Source organism: Lepisosteus oculatus, chromosome 2 (genome assembly GCF_040954835.1).
Source record: "Lepisosteus oculatus isolate fLepOcu1 chromosome 2, fLepOcu1.hap2, whole genome shotgun sequence".
NCBI classification, from domain to species: domain Eukaryota; kingdom Metazoa; phylum Chordata; class Actinopteri; order Semionotiformes; family Lepisosteidae; genus Lepisosteus; species Lepisosteus oculatus.
In genome coordinates this window covers 2,053,462-2,071,969 of record NC_090697.1, presented here as the reverse complement: position 1 = coordinate 2,071,969, position 18,508 = coordinate 2,053,462, and the positions used below count along the sequence as shown (strand labels likewise).

General features: G+C 38.5%; 1 protein-coding gene across 3 annotated transcripts in view; it reads right to left on the bottom strand.

The window, feature by feature from the left end:
* nkain2 (sodium/potassium transporting ATPase interacting 2) overlaps positions 1 to 16,679 on the bottom strand; it is a 286,417-nt gene extending 269,738 nt beyond the window's left edge. For all 3 annotated transcript variants that reach the window (XM_006626429.3, XM_069195794.1, XM_015359899.2), the window contains exon 1: positions 15,368 to 16,679. In XM_006626429.3, the coding sequence (XP_006626492.2) occupies positions 15,368 to 15,421 (54 nt within the window). In that variant the 5' untranslated portion in view covers positions 15,422 to 16,679. The remainder of the gene's footprint in view (positions 1 to 15,367) is intronic.
* Between the last annotated feature and the right edge of the window lie 1,829 nt (positions 16,680 to 18,508).

Sequence of the window (18,508 nt, the reverse complement as noted above, 5' to 3'; positions counted from 1 at the left end):
GCAGTGTTGGAGTGGTTCATACACTCACATGACTTTGCTTTAGTTAAACAAATATGTTACAACAACATACTGTAAAGCTCATAAAAAGTTTGAGTGATGATTAAAATAAAAGAACCAAAAACATTGGACCCAGCAAATCAAGATGAAAAAGTATTCAATAACCTCATTGGAAAGGAGAATCCCAGAGCTCTCCGCCTCATGCTGGAGACAGAAAAAAGACCAGATTATAGAGAATATACAGTAGGCAGTGTGGAGAATATCAGGATAATTTGCTAAAGTAATCTGGAGCTATCCAGTTATTGAATGGTATGAGTTGTGTGGTGTTGGCTGCAAAGGAACAAGTATATTCCATTCTGAATTGTACACATGATCTCTTAGCTGTTGAGACTCCTTCAGGTGATATCTTTCTAGTTTTCAGCATGAAATTAACAATTACTTCCTACTGAATAGTTAGGGAATGTTATGGTCCAATAAATGGTTATGTTAAACAAGATGAAGAAGTCTTCTGTACAGTAAATCTACAGGTATATCAACACTAGGATTAGTTTAAACAACACTGATTATAAAAGAAGCACAAGACAAAATGGATGTAGTACCATGAATGAGATCAGCAAATACTGAAGGAACTATCATTCAAATTCCAAAGAAAGGAAAGAAACATGGGTAACTATACATACTGTTAGAGTGTTCTTCTAGCCCCAGCAGAATGTTTGCAAGATGTAGATGGCTGCTGTCGACCTCTTATAATGTAATCAAGCTTTCTTTGAAAGAATCAAGAGGACATATTGGTTTGATTTTTACTTTCAGTAACGTAATAAAATAATAATAACATAATAAAACAATCCATAGAGTGTTAAAGACAATGCAACGATTTTAAGAAAGATTTTTATGTGATCCACAGGAACAGTTTATGGTGAATACTAAGATCATGTGGAGTACCTTCACATTCTCCATTCTTCACCCCTCTGCTCTTCTTAATACCATCTTCCACGGTCTCCTCTATTGTTATTGATGTATTGTTGTAATTATAATTGTGTCCTGTCTTGTGAAATCTTCTTATTTATTGTTGTAGTCTTCTTATTTATTATTGTCATCCTGTAAAGCGCTTTGAGAAGCCACCTTTAAAGGCGCTATATAAAATAAAGTTTATTATTATTATTATTATTACCTCAGTACATTTACAATTCTATACCAGCTACAGTATTTCTGCTCGCAACAATGTCAGACAAGGTCTTGTAATATTATGTTTACTCTTCAACAACACCACTAACTGAATAGTGTGCCCCACAACTCAAGATCAAGGAAGCAGCATCTGAAGACACCCTTCACAGCCCTATACTATCTAGATCTGGACATAGATGACCTGCTTCTCTATACTAACAACCATATGCAGGAAACAACTGACAGAGCAGATCTGAGGGGCAGCATGTTAGCCTAAATATGAGCTGCAGAAAGTGAGATAAGTAGCATCTATACCCAGAGTATCAGAATCGGGCAACAACAGATTTCACTGACACCTTCACATACCTAGGAAGTGCCAGTGCAGTGGTGAAGCAGCAAGAAAAGGCAGTCACAATAAAATCAGAAAAGCAAGAACCATTTTTATGAAGGTCCAAACAGGATACAGTCCACCTGAGCTACACTTTATCTACACTGGTCTCCGGGCCAGAATATTGGCAAACGAAAGGAAGATGAAAACCAACTCTCAAACTTCACAACTGAATTTTGCTTCACAACTATCTCCAGTGAAAAAAGCTTTAAAGTAGCAAACAGGAAGACACAACGGTACTCAAAAGAACAGGTGGACTTGGGAAAGGAATGTCCCCAGATAGGGAACTCCGGCTCTGCAGGAGTAACAGCACACCGGGCTCCATAAGGAGGAAGAAGCACCGTGGGGTGGAGCTGCACAGACAGGGCACCGTGGGAGAGCTGGGTTTTTCAAAGACTGGATAGTTATCAACACAAAACCTGGCTATGCAAGAACAGTATCCCCATACTCAAGGAAGGGCAAGGCAATTTGTATTTCTCAAGTCTTCTGCAAGCAACTTGTAGAAAAATGTTTGACACTTAAGAAAAACACTGCAGTGCCAACAATCATTAGAATCAGTTCTTATGGGGAAATGTTTTATGTGCTTCTAAAAGCCATATTCCAGCACTACTCATAAAATACGCAGTTCATAGTAACATGAAATTACCATTATTAATTAACAATAAATCAGGCATTATAACATCTGAAGCACACCTTAAAAGAATGAGACTACACAAATATGTGCTATCTTATACGTCATAATTAAAAAACTCACTGACTAGGAATGTCACCCCCGTTAAAGAAGAGCTCAACAAAGTATTCCTTCAAATGTAATGTCATTTTTATCCCACAGAGAGCACCGCCATGCACTATAAAGGACCCTTTTTTCCAGCACTACTGGGACCAATTAACCTTTACGAAACTGAATAAAGTTGAAAAATAATTTCTGTCCAGCTACTTTTATGGATAAGCAATGAACAGAGATGTGCATTAAAATACAACTGCACAGCACAGCATTTCACAAGGCAAAACCCAATGAAAAAAATAAGCATCTCTAAAGGTCAAGAAAATAATCCGCTATCAAGCTGGACATTTTACCACCTTAAAATCCTGTTACATTTCATTTCTGAAATATATTGGATCTCAGGAACTATACAAGTTGTACAAATTGAAGATGAATGTTACAATTCACGCTTCTCTGCAGTGTTTCAAAGCCTACTACTTTATACTACTTATAACAATAATAAACTTTATTTTATATAGCACCTTTAAAGGTGGCCACTCAAAGCGCTTTACAGGTTGACAATAACAATAAATAAGAAGAATACAACAATAAATAAGAAGAATATACAAAATAAAACACAATTACAATATATAGAGGAGACCGTGGATGGTGGTACTAAGAAAAGCAGAGGGGTGAAGAATGGAACCATTTAAGTAAAGGCTTTTCTGAAGAAGAGGGTTTTGAGTCTGGATTTGAAGGAGTTTAGAGACGGTGACTCTCTGATATCCTTGGGGAGAGAGTTCCAGAGCTTGGAAGCATAACAGGAGAAGGCCGTCACCCATATAATGTAGACGGGCTTGGGGACAGTAAGGAGAGCAGAATTAGAAGAGCAAATGTTGTGAGGTGGGGAGTAGGGCGATAATACTTCAGACAGGTACTGAGGTGCCAAGCCATGCAGAGCCTTATAGGTGAGCATGAGGATTTTTAAGTCCACATGGAATTTGACCGGAAGCCAGTGCAAGGACTCCAGGATAGGAGTAATGTGAACACTTGCACTAGACCTGGTCAGGATTCTGGCTGCTGACTTTTGGACATACTGCAGTTTGTTCAAAGTAGATTTAGATACCCTGGCGAGTAGAGCATTACAGCCGTCAATTTGAGAGAATACAAATGTGTTGATCAGCTTTTCAGCCATAGTTAATGATAGCATAGGGCGCAGTCTTGCGATATTTCTAAGGTGAAAAAAATATGTTTTGGCAGTATGCTGCACATGTTGGTCGAATGTTAAGCCAGAATACAATATAACCCCAAGGTTTTTCAATTCTGATTGAAGCTCAAGCACAGAGCCATCTACAGATAAGGTTACAGGACTGGCTTTACGAAGTTGATGGGGGGTGCCAATAAGCATGACTTAAGTCTTGTCGCAGTTAAGATGAAAGAAGTTCTGAGTTCAAATTTTTAGGAACACCAGACTTAACAAGACCAATTTCAGACGTGTGCCCATTGAGAGAGACAAAGAAATACTTATTTGAAATGTACATTTTGCAGATAAATTTAATGGCAGTAACCTTATAAATACATTTTAAATATGTGCAAAATGTGTTTTACATATTTTTGTGTAAAGCTTTTACTTTTATAATGTGTTTTTAAATTGTCCTGAAAGCAATATAATGGGTTGAATTGAAAAACCCACATCCTGACGCAGGGGTGAAGGTAGTCACAGTGGAGTCCAGTGAAGATCTGAGATGAGTTGATGTTTTTAAAAATAGCCATTTTTGTAGAACACTGAAGGAGACACATACAGCACAAGGTGTATTTCAGACAGTGACCTGAATTGCAACAGTGTTACAAATGGTGTTACAGCCCAAGTCCAGCCATGTCATTAACAAGGAAAATAAACCTGAAATTCCAATTCTTTGCAAAAGCCTACATGGTTGTAAACTTTCCTGAACTGATCTTTAAGTAGGGTACTGCAGATATTTTACTAACACCAGAGCCTAGACTTGTGGGTCTGAAAAAATCATACAATTCTCTTCTGGGCTGTTTAAAATCCCTGCTATGTGCAACTCAGAGAACTGACTCCTACCTATAGAAAAATCATGAAGTTTTGAAAATATAAATCTTATAAATGAAAAAATAAAATCAATAAATAATATCACACAATAAACATTTACTTCTACACAAAAAGATACATCTGCAGCTACTGGACTATATGGCTACATCCCTGTCATTCCATATCAGTACCATGTTTGTTATTATGTTCTCATGTTTAAAGCTGTATCTTTCTGGTCTTGAACAGGACACCCAAGTTGCTTAAGGATAAGGATAAGTACTGTATAACGCCTGTACAGTCTAGATATCTCTAGATGGCGTCTGCTCAATGTCATTAACCTGCAGAAACAGCACTAGGTCACATACCCCTGGGTGTTAAATCAGCTTGAGCTCCCATCTGTAATTGGCCGGGCATCTCTGAGCTTGCAATCAGAGAGCAGCATCACTCCTACAATCTATGCAAACTCTTCTTTTGGAACCTACTGTACATTGTGGAAAACGTCAGACATCAGTCTGGCAGTGTGCAAAGCACACGCATCTACTGGATGCCATATTACTGGTACAAGTGTCAGAAGAGTGAAGTCTAGTTGACTGACAGTTTACAGTTACTGTTCAAATTTGTTTATTACAGTTTTAAAATTAGAAGAAATATTTTTTTAAAAAAATCCTTTTTTTTAAATCTGAAGAAAACTAAATAAATAACAGTCTAACTTGCATTATATTCAAGATCCTGAAGGAAAATCCATCCATCATTCCTTGAATTGGAATTACACTGTACTGTGAAAAATACATTAAGATAACATTAAGATAAGATAAACAATACCTTGTTTCATTTTGAACACCTAGTGTTCATATCTAGTATGAATTGTCTTTCACAAATATCTCATTCCTTAATATTAGACCTAATATATTTGTGTACAGAAACTACATAATCACAAAACAAGCTAATGCCTTAAACACAGAGAAAAGTCAAGTTCATAACAAAGGCACAACACTCAGACTTTTTATTCTTGCGGGGGTCTGATTCCATGTCACACAGATCTGATAAACCTTTGCAACCCACTCCTACAGTACAGTAGGTAAGAACACAGCTTTCCACATTCCCAGTGACAATTACTCTCAGAAGCCATGTTACTTCCCAAATCTTTCTAGAAGACTTCCAAAAGTACAGACAATGCCTTTACACAACAACCATCATTGTTGTGTAAATCTACATTTACACAACAATCTACATTTCACCAGTAAGGTAATAGTATGAGTAAATTTATAGGAATTTAACCCAAAATAGTTAAACCTAAAAAAAAAAACAAGTACTGTAAGTACTGTAAATATTTCGGGCAAATTGTTTCACACATTTCCTATTAGCTATTCTTTATGTAGACAATGAAACGAATTCAAGTTAATTACAATATACAACGACAATACATTCCAGATTTAAAAGTAAATCATTTGCATCTCAACTGTTCCACCTTTTCCAGAAAGTACTCTCAAAATCCATCTGGGGAAAAACACATCAATCAAAAGGCCAAGAGGTGAACTAGGTACTTTGGACAAATATATAATTCAGGTCATCAGAGATGGGGAAGAAAGACTGGGATTTCTTTGTTCTAACCAAATAAAAAATACAAATTAGGAGAGAAACCCCACAGGATTCGCTTGGGAATTCTACAGCACCATCAAAGTTTCAAACTAGGCACAGACCGCTCAATCTAAGAGAATTGGTGAATGACAACGATGAAGCACATTTTATCTTTGTTGAGAATTCTTGAATCATACAAGAGCAGTCTTACCACCTCCTGCCCTGATCACTGATCTGAAGAGCTACTGTAAGCAAGACAGAGCCTGGTCAGTACAATGATGAGAGACATTCAAGCTTGCATACTGTTGCCTACAATACCTAAAGTTTCTCCCGTGGAAACCACATTTTCCTACCTCTTCGCTGAAAGCTCTATATGCAGTTAATCTGCCTATTGTCCCTGTCATTCGGATACAACAGGAGGCGAAAAACAGGTGAAATGAAAATGAACCGATACAATGGAAACCCAAAAGGGTATAGGTCCCTTTTTCATTTGGCTTGAGCAGCGTGTGGAATAAAACTGAAATTTTAAGGAAACACCAAGGAAACCCACTGATGTGACTCACTAGTTATTTCTTAAAATGTATTCATGTTCCTAAGTATCAGGTATTACTTACAGTAGTTTTATGTACTTACCTGTACATATGTTTACTGAATACACATTAATCCTAGCTGAAGGGAACCAGACTCTTAGTGAATTAGTGTAAAATAAAATGTTATGAGTTACAGAATGATTCACATCTACTATCTTAAATTACCGGGATGAATGAGGATCCAATAAAACACAGAACATTAAACAATTTTAAATATACTCAGAACTGCTTTTTTTTCCTGCTCTCTCTTAGGAATGCGGTCCAACATATTCTTTTGAAATATATTATCTCTTTTATTAACTACACTATATTTGTGTAAAACAGTGAATATTATCTCTAACATTATTATAATTATAATAAAGTGCCACAAAAAGTATTCACCCGCTGTGTTAAATGACAAATATTGAATACACATTTTTTAAAAGGATATTTTTTATCTAAACTTGAATGTTCAAACTAAAGACTTCTGTGGATGAAAGAAGTTAAATGTCAGGAAAAAGAAACTGCAAAGGAAATTGAAAAACTTAAATACACTGATTGCATAAGTATTCACTTGCATCGCTATGGCAAATCTGAATTAGTTCAGGTGAACAAAATTACTTTGACAAGTCACACAATTAGCTGAATGGCCTCCGTCTGTTTTCAACAATAGTGGTTCATATGATTTCAGAATAAATTCTCCTGTCTCCGCAAGTTCCCTCAGTCGGATAGTGAATTTCAAACAAAGACTCAACCATTAAGACCAAACATCTTATCAAACAACTATGGGATCAAGCTGTATAAAGACACTGAATATCCTCTTAAGCAAAATAAAGTCAATCACTAAGAAGTGGAAGATGTAACAGACACTGCCTAGATCAGCCTGTCTGATTAGGGGTCTCAACAATAACTCTGAAAGTGCCAGAGAATCCAACGGCTGAAATGCAAGAAAGTGTCAGTGAAGTAACAACATCCCAGTCAATGCACAAAGCTGGCATGTGTGGAAGACTGGAAAACCCACAGAAAATCTCACATGGAGTTTCTGACAAAACATTATAGTGATATGGCAAACATGCGGCAGAAGGCTTTGCGGTCAGAAGGAAACAAAATTTTAACATTGTGGTCGGAATGCAAAGTGTTACTCTTGGCATACTGTCAACACAGCATCACCCCAGCAAGCACCAGGCCTACTGCCAATCACGGCGCAGACAGTATGATCACTGTACATGGGGCTGCTTTCATCAGCAGTGACTGGGAAGCTCTGTCAAGACTGGATGGAAAACGGATCAAGAAAAACACTGGCAAAATGTAAGAGGAAAACTTGCTACAGTCTGATAGGAAAAAGACTAAAAACTGAGTGACACTTCACCCTTCGTCAGGACATTGACCCAAAGCTACACTGGAGCTGCTTAACAAGAACAAAATAAATGGTCACAACAAATTCTTTAAAACTGGTAGAAACTAATCCGAAAAGACTTGCTGTAATTGTATTTACTTGTAACTGCTATCAAGGCCATTTTCCCCAGTATGGTCTCAGGAGAATCAATATTTTTACAATAACATTTATTTAGTTCTTTAATTATTTTTGCCATTTTTCCTGACATCTAACTTATTTCATTCAATAGAAGGGTTTAACATTTTTTTTAACAAATGATGGATGCTAAAATTAAAAAATGGGACATAATTAGAATTACAGTGCCTTGCGAAAGTATTCAGCCCCCTTGAACTTTTCAACCTTTTGCCACATTTCAGGCTTCAAACATAAAGATATAAATTTTTTATTTTATGTGAAGAATCACCAACAAGTGGGACACAATTGTGAAGTGGAACGAAATCTATTGGATTTTTGAAACTTTTTTAACTAATAAAAAAATGAAAAGTGGGGCGTGCAAAGTTATTCGGCCCCTTTACTTTCAGTGCAGCAAAGTCACTCCAGAAGTTCAGCGAGGATCTCTGAATGATCCAATGTTGTCCTAAATGACTGATGGTGATAAATAGAATCCACCTGTGTGTAATCATGTCTCTGTATAAATGCACCTGCTCTGTGATAGTCTCAAGGTTCTGTTGAAAGCGCAGAGAGCATCATGAAGACCAAGGAACACACCAGGCAGGTCCGTAATACTGTTGTGGAGAAGTTTAAAGCCGGATTTGGATACAAAAAGATTTCCCAAGCTTCAAACATCCCAAGGAGCACTGTGCAAGCGATCATCTTGAAATGGAAGGAGTATCAGACCACTGCAAATCTACCAAGACCTGCCGTCCCTCTAAACTTTCAGCTCAGACAAGGAGAAGACTGATCAGAGATGCAGCCAAGAGGCCCATGATCACTCTGGATGAACTGCAGAGAACTACAGCTGAGGTGGGAGAGTCTGTCCATAGGACAACAATCAGTCTTACACTGCACAAATCTGGCCTTTATGGAAGAGTGGCAAGAAGAAAGCCATTTCTCAAAGATATCCATAAAAAGTCTCGTCTAAAGTTTGCCACAAGCCACCTGGGAGACACCCCAAACATGTGGAAGAAGGTGCTCTGGTCAGATGAAACCAAAATCGAACTTTTTGGCCACAATGCAAAACGATATGTTTGGCGTAAAAGCAACACAGCTCATCACCCTCAACACACCATCCCCACTGTCAAACATGGTGGTGGCAGCATCATGGTTTGGGCCTGCTTTTCTTCAGCAGGGACAGGGAAGATGGTTAAAATTGAGGGGAAGATGGATGCAGCCAAATACAGGACCATTCTGGATGAAAACCTGTTGGAGTCTGCAAAAGACCTGAAACTGGGACGGAGATTTATCTTCCAACAAGACAATGATCCCAAACATACAGCAAAATCTACAAAGGAATGGTTCACAAATAAACGTATCCAGGTGTTTGAATGGCCAAGTCAAAGTCCAGACCTGAATCCAATCGAGAATCTGTGGAAAGAGCTGAAAACTGCTGTTCACAAACGCTCTCCATCCAACCTCACTGAGCTCGAGCTGTTTTGCAAGGAAGAATGGGCAAGAATTTCAGTCTCTCGATGTGCAAAACTGATAGAGACATACCCCAAGCGACTTGCAGCTGTAATCGCAGCAAAAGGTGGCTCTACAAAGTATTAACGCAAGGGGGCCGAATAATTTTGCACGCCCCACTTTTCATTTTTTTATTAGTTAAAGTTTCAAAAATCCAATAGATTTCGTTCCACTTCACAATTGTGTCCCACTTGTTGGTGATTCTTCACATAAAATAAAAAATTTATATCTTTATGTTTGAAGCCTGAAATGTGGCAAAAGGTTGAAAAGTTCAAGGGGGCCGAATACTTTCGCAAGGCACTGTATGTGCATGGATATTTTGCATTTGGTGCCATTTTATGTGATTGTTTTATACAGTATGTTAATTCCCTTTTTATTGCACAAATTGCATACTGTATTGAGATAATGGATTTGATAACAGAAAATGTTGATATCATAGAATAAAACTGTTGACCCTCACAACAGATTCACAGAATCTGTGACTTTATAATAATAATAATAATAAACTTTATTTTATATAGCGCCTTTAAAGGTGGCTTCTCAAAGCGCTTTACAGGATGACAATAACAATAAATAAGAAGACTACAACAATAAGAAAATTTCACAAGACAGGACACAATTATAATTACAACAATACAACAATAACAATAGAGGAGACCGTGGAAGATGGTATTAAGAAGAGCAGAGGGGAGAAGAATGGAAGCAGTTAAGTAAAGGCTTTTCTGAAAAGGAGGGTTTTGAGTCTGGATTTGAAGGAGTTTAGAGAAGGTGACTCTCTAATATCCTTGGGCAAGGAGTTCCAGAGCTTGGGGGCATAGCAGGAGAAGGCCCTGTCGCCCATACAATGTAGACGGGCTTGGGGGACAGTAAGGAGGGCAGAATTTGAAGAGCGGAGGTTGTGAGGTGGGGAGTAGGGCGATAAAAGTTCAGACAGGTATTGAGGTGCCAAGCCATGTAAAGCCTTGTAGGTGAGCATGAGGATTTTAAAGTCTACGCGGAATTTGACCGGAAGCCAGTGCAAGGACTCCAGGATAGGAGTAATGTGAACACTTGCACTAGATCTGGTCAGGATTCTGGCTGCTGAATTTTGGACATACTGCAGCTTGTTCAGAGTAGATTTAGATACCCCAGGGAGCAGAGCATTGCAGTAGTCAATTCGAGAGAATACAAATATGTTGATCAGCTTTTCAGACTTTAGAAGACATACTATAAGCTGAAACTTTCACCTTGTTAAACACTACAGTTCCTATAGTTCCTCAGCATTCCTTCTTCTTAGAGACATAAATCGGCCTGTTTTTTTTTCAATAGAAATATTGCACATCTTTAATTAAGGATGTAAGTTAGTTTTCCAGTTATTTTGTTGATCTGAATATTGATCAGACTTTGCTAATGAAACAAAATAATTGGAAAACTAATTTACATCCTTAATGTAAAAATAAAAAATGCAGATAGTGGCAAATGTAAAGCACCTTGCATTTGTATCCAATTATATTTGTATTTTAATACAGCACTTTACTTACAGGCACAGCAGTAGTTCCTCAACTGGGAATTTAACCAAAAACAATCCAGTTTCGAATTCAGAACTCCCAACAACTTAAACATAAGGCTCTCTAGTAATTGCTTCACATGGATGTGCATGTTTTTGCAAATGTCTTCATTTGGCTTCTTCCAAATCTGTTCCCATTCCTAGGGTATTTATTTCTGTGAAGGACTGCAGAACAGAGCCACATACAGTGCATAATTCATTTGGGAACTGGGGCTGCATTCACCAGTTGGCCACACCACAGGTCAACAGGAGAGAAAGAATCAGGTCCCGTGTTCGGAACGGCATTTGAAGAGTACAACACTAAGAATATTTCTGCCTTGAAAAAGCCTTACGTTTTATACTGTAGGAGACATGTGATGCTGCCACAATACCTATTTACCTACCTGTAACGCAACCGTTATCAAGAAATACGTATATTTATAGTCCTTTTAAAATATTTCCGAATCCCTACAGTACATACTGTATAGGAGGAGACCCACTCTACCCACCGCTGAGGTGACATGAGGAACTGTAGGCCAGACTATGAATACATTTTAAGAAATAACTAGTTAGTCACATCAGTGTGTTTCCTTGGTGTGTTTCCTTAAAATTTCAGTTTTATTCCACACCCTGCTCAAGCCAAATGAAAAAGGGACCTATACCCTTTTGGGTTCCCATTGTATCAGTTCATTTTCATTTGACCCGTTTTTCGCCTCCTGTCATATCCAAACGACAGGGATGATATGCAGATTAACTGCGTATAGAGCTCGCAGACTGTTTTCAGTGAAGAAGTAGGAAAATGTGATAAAATGTAGGCAAGAGTATGCAAGCTTGAATGTCTCTCATCATTGCACTGACCAGGCCCTGTCTTGCTTACAATAGCTCTTCAGATCAGTGATCAGGGCAGGTGGTAAGACTGCTCTTGTGTGATTCAAGAATTCTCAACGAAGATAAAATGTGCTTCATAGTTGTCATACATGGGAAATGAGATGAAAGTTTCTGAAATAAAAAACTATAGCGGAAGTGATACATTGGTAAAGATGTGTTCTTTAATACGGGAAAATAATAACTGAAAAGGGGATTTGTTTCCCTGGAACACAAATATAGACCCAAATGTTTAATCTCAATTCTAATTTGAGATGCAGCACAAAATCAGGATTCTTTTTGCCACAAATTAAAATACTTTAAGCCTGTAAAAAATTGGAAATTTTATGATGTGTACTGTATTCCCTAGTTCCCATTTTAGACTTTTTTTGTGTGGATTGTATTTCAAATTTGAAAATCAAGCTTTTGAAACATGGACATTCAGAAGCAGCAGCATCTCAAAAGGGAGAAAAATGCAGACACCTGGAAACAGTCATCCGCATATTGTATAACTGCGAGTTGACCACCCATGCAAGATTGTGTTGCACCGAGCAGAGGGTAGATGGGAAAGATGCGTTCTCAAGATGAGTAACAACCTTGTTTATGGATTTAACTGCTATTTTTAGTTTAGGTTTTCTTTTTAAAGCAAAGTAAAACAGCTTAGGGCTGCCGTTCAGTTTAATTTAGTGAATAGAAAGATAAACAAGCAAAGAATGTTAGCCTGAACTTGAAACAATGACACTGTTATGTATTTAACTTAAATATTTTCAGGAGTTATATTTATACTTTGTTTCAATGAAGCCCCTTTGTTTTTTCTGCATTTTCTGACATTGACAGTGTTGCCTTTTATGGTACACCTGTCTATGTGAGTGGCATTTAATTTGTATCAGGGCATTGGTACACGGTGCTCTTTGTATCTGGATGGTGTTATGCAGAGCAATTTGTATCTCAGCAGCATTACATGGTTCTATTAGTACCAGGACAGTTTTTCACAGCAGTTTTGTATTTAGACAGCTAGCCAGCAGCCATATCACTCTGCAAGTCACAACTAGCAACCCACTGAAGCTAAGCAGGTGTGAGCCTGGTCAGTACCTGGATGGGAGACCTCCTGGGAAAAACTAAGGTTGCTGCTGGAAGAGGTGTTAGTGGGACCAGCAGGGGACACTCACCCTGTGGTCCATGTGGGTCCTAATGCCCCAGTATAGTGACGGGGACACTATACTGTAAACAGGCGTCATCCTTCGGATGAGATGTAAAACCAAGGTCTTGACTCTGTTTGGTCATTAAACATCCCAGGGCGTTCCTTGAAAAGAGTAGGGGGTGTAACCCCAGCATCCCATTGTCCCTTAATCAATCATCTATGAATTGGCTTCGTAACTCTGCTCTCCTCCCCACTGATAGCTGATGTGTGGTGAGCGTTCTGGTGCACTATGGCTGCTGTCGCATCATCCAGGTGGGGCTGGACACTGGTGGAGGGGAGTCCCCATTACCTGGAAACCACTTTGTGTGGAGTGTCCAGAAAAGCGCCATGTAAGTGTAAACAATTATTATACAAAACACTTTTTGTATCACTATTATGCAGCACTAGTCCTTATATCAAATTCACACAAAATAGCTTTACATTTCCCTTTATGGTATTTCTTTTAAGGATAATAGCATTTCTTAATGCAAATGTATCATTTTCATTGAAAGAAACATTGCCTAAGCACAAGATCAGCCACAACATGCAGTTATTATTGGTAATAAGGAACCTACGCACACTTCACCATGTGGGATTTTAACTCAAATTTACAGAGAATGTAGATGCTTCTGCACTTGTTACACCTGTCTTCAAGCCACAATCACACCTATCACTAACAGAGTTACTCTGAGTATTTATTTACATAGAGATACTGTAGCACTGGGAGAGTAGATTGAGAGAATTTGTTTTTAATTGTCAGATTAGTTTTTCTTTTTTGTGTTTTTTTTGCATTAACTGTATCATCTTATCTCTTTTAATTATGTTGGACAGCATTTTATAGAACACACCCACAACAGCGTAATGAGAAAAAGGCTTACTCAACACACTCACTGTGCTTGCTCAGATCCCAGCAGCTTCACACTGGGTGGGAACAAATTCACATTTCCATGTCAATTACAGTTTACCACAAAAAGACAGTACATAATGAAATGAGCAAAACAGCACTTCTTCATCTCTTTAAGGACATACAGTAAGAATGGTTTAATTTGAGAGGAAACCACCTTGCTATCTTGGATACCAGCAGAGGCAGTGAAGGACTGACTCCAGCCAGATCCTTTTAACACAATTTGCCATCTTCACCTTCTAACTCTGAGGCTCAGGGTAGATTATTATATAAAGATAGGATACCGTTAATATAGTAAGTGTGATTCCTTTAATATTGAACCAAAGATATAGAACAGTCTTAATCTCCAGTCCATTTTGTTATGATCTTTCTGGGACTATTTACAAGTTGTACATTATAGTGTACTTTCTAAAAGTTAATAAACAAACATCATTCTTCAGGTAAAGCATGTAATACACCATTCTCAGCTTCATCCTGCCACAGCGCACACAGGTATAAAAACACACACATTCCTCAGTATGGCAAAGCAGAAAACAGCAGTAGAATTCCTTTAAGAATATGAATACATTTGAAAAAAAAAAACTCGAAAGGATGCCAGTTTTTTCTTCAATCTTGTATACTTTTTTCCCCACAATGATAGAACAACCCCATGGGGTGGAAAAAACATTGTCATAGAAGAGCTAAATTAATTTTAGTGCCCTCTAGGGAGAAACTATTAATATTTGAAAAAGACAGCGCTAGTCGCACAGATGTTATAAGGCAAAAGAGTGATTTTCTGAAGTTAGCTGATATGCCGTATTTGAGGTCACGAAAAACATGTCAGAGAAACGTGTGTGCAGTTCCTCCTTTCTTCAATCTTAGAACTAATCCTAGGATATGTACTGTACAGTACAGGGAGATATTGCCAAGGTACTGAGACTCTCGATACTGTAGGATGCGTGTCACCCTATAAAGCAGGTACAGGTGAGAGTCTTCTTAAAACCGTAACGCGATGCGTCCTTTTACTGTCCACTCGAAGAGCTTTTTAAAAGGCTCGTCTCCTGTTCACTTCGCTCCCGGGAGAAGAGAGCGGTTTTTTGTACGAATCTCGTCTCCTGCCGCCTCGATACCTTGCAAGAGGCGAGGAAGGACACGCCGGTTTCTCCTCACTCGAATGCAATGAGCTCCGCGTACCCGTTCAGGACATTAACGCTAAAGGGTCTGCCGTGTGGCAGTCTCCACTAGCACCAATATGTAAGCATCACAGTACTGCTTCGGGAAATATGGGAGTTAACATCAGTAGTCAAAATGTAAGCTCATATATGAAACAAAAAAAAGAAGAGTTACGTTCTCGCTCATTATCGGTTTTGCTGCTGTTTGAGAACATCACTATTGTTACATACAGTAATAACGATAACAACATTGCCACAACTTTACTTTTACTTACCAGTTGCATACTACATATAAAGACCAGTGTGCACCGGCCACTGCAACAGCCCATGATGAAAAGCTCAAGTGAGGCTTGCTGTCCCACGTGGATCACTGTAACTCCAAAATCCAGTTTGATGCCTGATTCGCCAAACACACCTGGAGCCCAGAGTTCGTGAGTGACCACTGGGTGCAAACGACGCGCACTAGGACCGACTTGGCGTCACACTAATCATCAATTAGAGCCTTTCTTGTCGGCATACCTTACTCCTCGTGTATAATTCTTAATTGGTTAGGCGGTGGCAGCACAATCATATCCAGTTATTACATTCATAAACACATGGAATGTTTGTACCAGTTGTTACTGGTATTTCCGAGTGGCTTCTTTCACAGACGGGCAATTTTCAACTGCCTACTTCGTCCAGGCTTTATCCCAGTGCAACGGCTTAGAAACAAAAAAAAAAGTCAACTGGTTTAAAAACGGGATTGTTTGCGTTCTGTTTGCTTACATCTCTCGAAAAAGAAGACCCGTTCTACTAAAAAGAGACCCATATTTACGTCTACCTAAAAAAAAAGTAATCCTCGTTTAAAAAAAAGGATGTCAAGGATTCATAAACTCTCTCCAAACGTCCATGTCATTGCCCCTTCTAGAAATGAACAATGTCAATCTTCCATCGCAGTCTGTTGACGAGACAAAGGTGCATTTGCATTATTGTTTACGAATATGTAGTGGCTTTGATTGCTGCTCCCTTCCCGAATAGGTTGTCTAGGTCGCAGGATACAATAGATTTTATTATTTCCCCCCAATGGAAAGATGACAGCAAGATGCCAGCTGTTACCTTTAAAAGTGAAAGGGAAAAATAGCAGCGGAGCCAAGAGCAGTAGTAACACTAAGTCCCCCCGTTAGCTGTGTGATTTCCTACTGCTATCACAAGAAGCAGTGTGACACACAGAAGGATGAACAGGAGAGAATAATAGTCCGTGATCGGCAGAACTGAACAGTATGTTTCTGGAAAGAGAGATGCTGCTGCGCATCTCAGTTGCCGAATTCATTACCTCCTCACGGATCCTCTTTATTCTCCTACTCGGTTAAAGAAAGTAGTTGGAAGTAGTAAGCGGAATTCAGATGAGCTGCAAATAAACGGGAGCCGGGAAGAGTCGCGGAGCACCGTGCGCTGAGAGCGCCGCAGCCAGACCCGCCATCTGATGCCGCAGATGGAATCAAGCGCACGCAGTGTCACCCTCGGTGGGGAAGCGGCGGGGCTCCTCTGCCTCTCACCGAGCTCCAGACTGATGTGATACAGGGCACAGCTGAGGATATGGCCATCCAAATCCACGGGATTAGCTTTGCGCTCCTTTTTCCCGGTGGGCGGGGGCAAAGGAGGCTTGGGTGTTTTTCTATTATTATTTTCCATTAGTGGTGTTATTTTTCCTGTCACCTGTGAAATTTATGTTTGCAAACAGGCTGTACTTGGTTACCGATTGTTAAAGGATCACCGTCAAGAGTGCTGGTCTTTCATTTACAGTTATTTCTGACATATTACATGGGAACTCGTTGTTCGTTTGCTTGATTGTGATTTCATGTTACCATATAGGTTATGTCAATTATTTATTTATACGCTTTTAATGATGTGCTGTAATTTCCAAAGAACTAGCGTTTTTAAAATTATTTAAGTATATCTTACCAAAATATTTTATCTGTCTCTTAAATGCTAGAGTAAATTAAACATTTGGACTAGGCTTGACTTATATTAACATTCTTCTTTACTGTTTAAAAATATTATTAAAAATATATAATTTTTTTGGAAAAGTTCAGATAGTAATATACAATTGCAGTATTACAACAAAATGCATTTTATTGTGTTATTTTGGAGTCTTCGAGTACAGGTCAAGGAACGTGAGGTTGAATCTTGAATCTTCAGGTTAAGAAGGTGCGTGTAACTTTACAAGATATTCCCTAGTTTATTCTAAAACACTTTGAAAAGAATCCTGGATCAATCGGTAGTTTGGTGCTATTTTTTTAAGTTTTGTGGTGGATCAATTAGCAGATACTGGTCAGCATGCCTCATATTCCTCATTGCCGTTTTCCAGCAAAATCAGGAAGGAAAATCAAAACTATGTTTCTACAATTGCTATATCTTTCTTTTAAAAAAACAAATCAGAATGCATAAAATGTAAGAGGTTGAAATGCATTAAGAAAAGTACAGTATAAAGGGTGTTTGGAAAGTGGGGTAATATTTTCAGAAAATGTTAAATCAATACTCATGTCTGATACTACAATACCGTCTCACCAGAAATGCATGTGTAATTGCTATCTCACTCATTAGAGGGCATTGGCTTCCCGGTGAAAATGGCAATATGTATGGATCATGTGCTTGAGCAAAGAAGGAGGATTGAATTCCTAACAAAGAACTGTGATTGCAAGTAGGCTATGAATATTTACAACAGGATGAATAAGGTTTATGGGAATAACCATGACCTAATTCAGTGCATATAGTATGAGTGGCTGAAAAAGTTTAAAGAAGGACAACCGACACAGATTATACTACAAGGGCTGAGAGGCTAAAAATGGTAGTGCATGTATTCAGTGAGCTGTCCAGATCATTAATCTAAATAATTCGATTTTTGTTAGGAGCATTGCAAGTGATCTAAAAAATGGGCACACATTTGTATGTATAGCATGAAAGCATGACATACAAACTGGATTTAACTTCTTCACTGGTTTAACTGAACATAATGACATAGAAGAGGACTCTTTCACTACCATAATCAACAGTTATGAATTATGGATGCACCAGTTCTTATCTAAAACACATTGCTACACATCCATCTTGATTAAAAAATATCCAGTCAGTCTCTAATTTAAGACCATGATACCCTTTGAAGCCACTAGCTTAAAATACTATAATTGATTATTGTATCTCCAGCCATAAACCAATATGGTTTGGAACCTGTGTGCCAACATAATTTTAAAAAGTGCATTAAATATCTTTCAGAAACATGGGGTGTAAAGTCTCTGAGTGCACAATAACCAGCCAATCAAGCAAAGGTGTAAAGGAGTGCACAGTTCATGGGAAGGTCTTGGGATTTCACTTCTCAGTGGTTTATTGTCAGGAGGACTCATGGTAGGTACAGTCGCTTAGTTTGTTGCCAATTGACT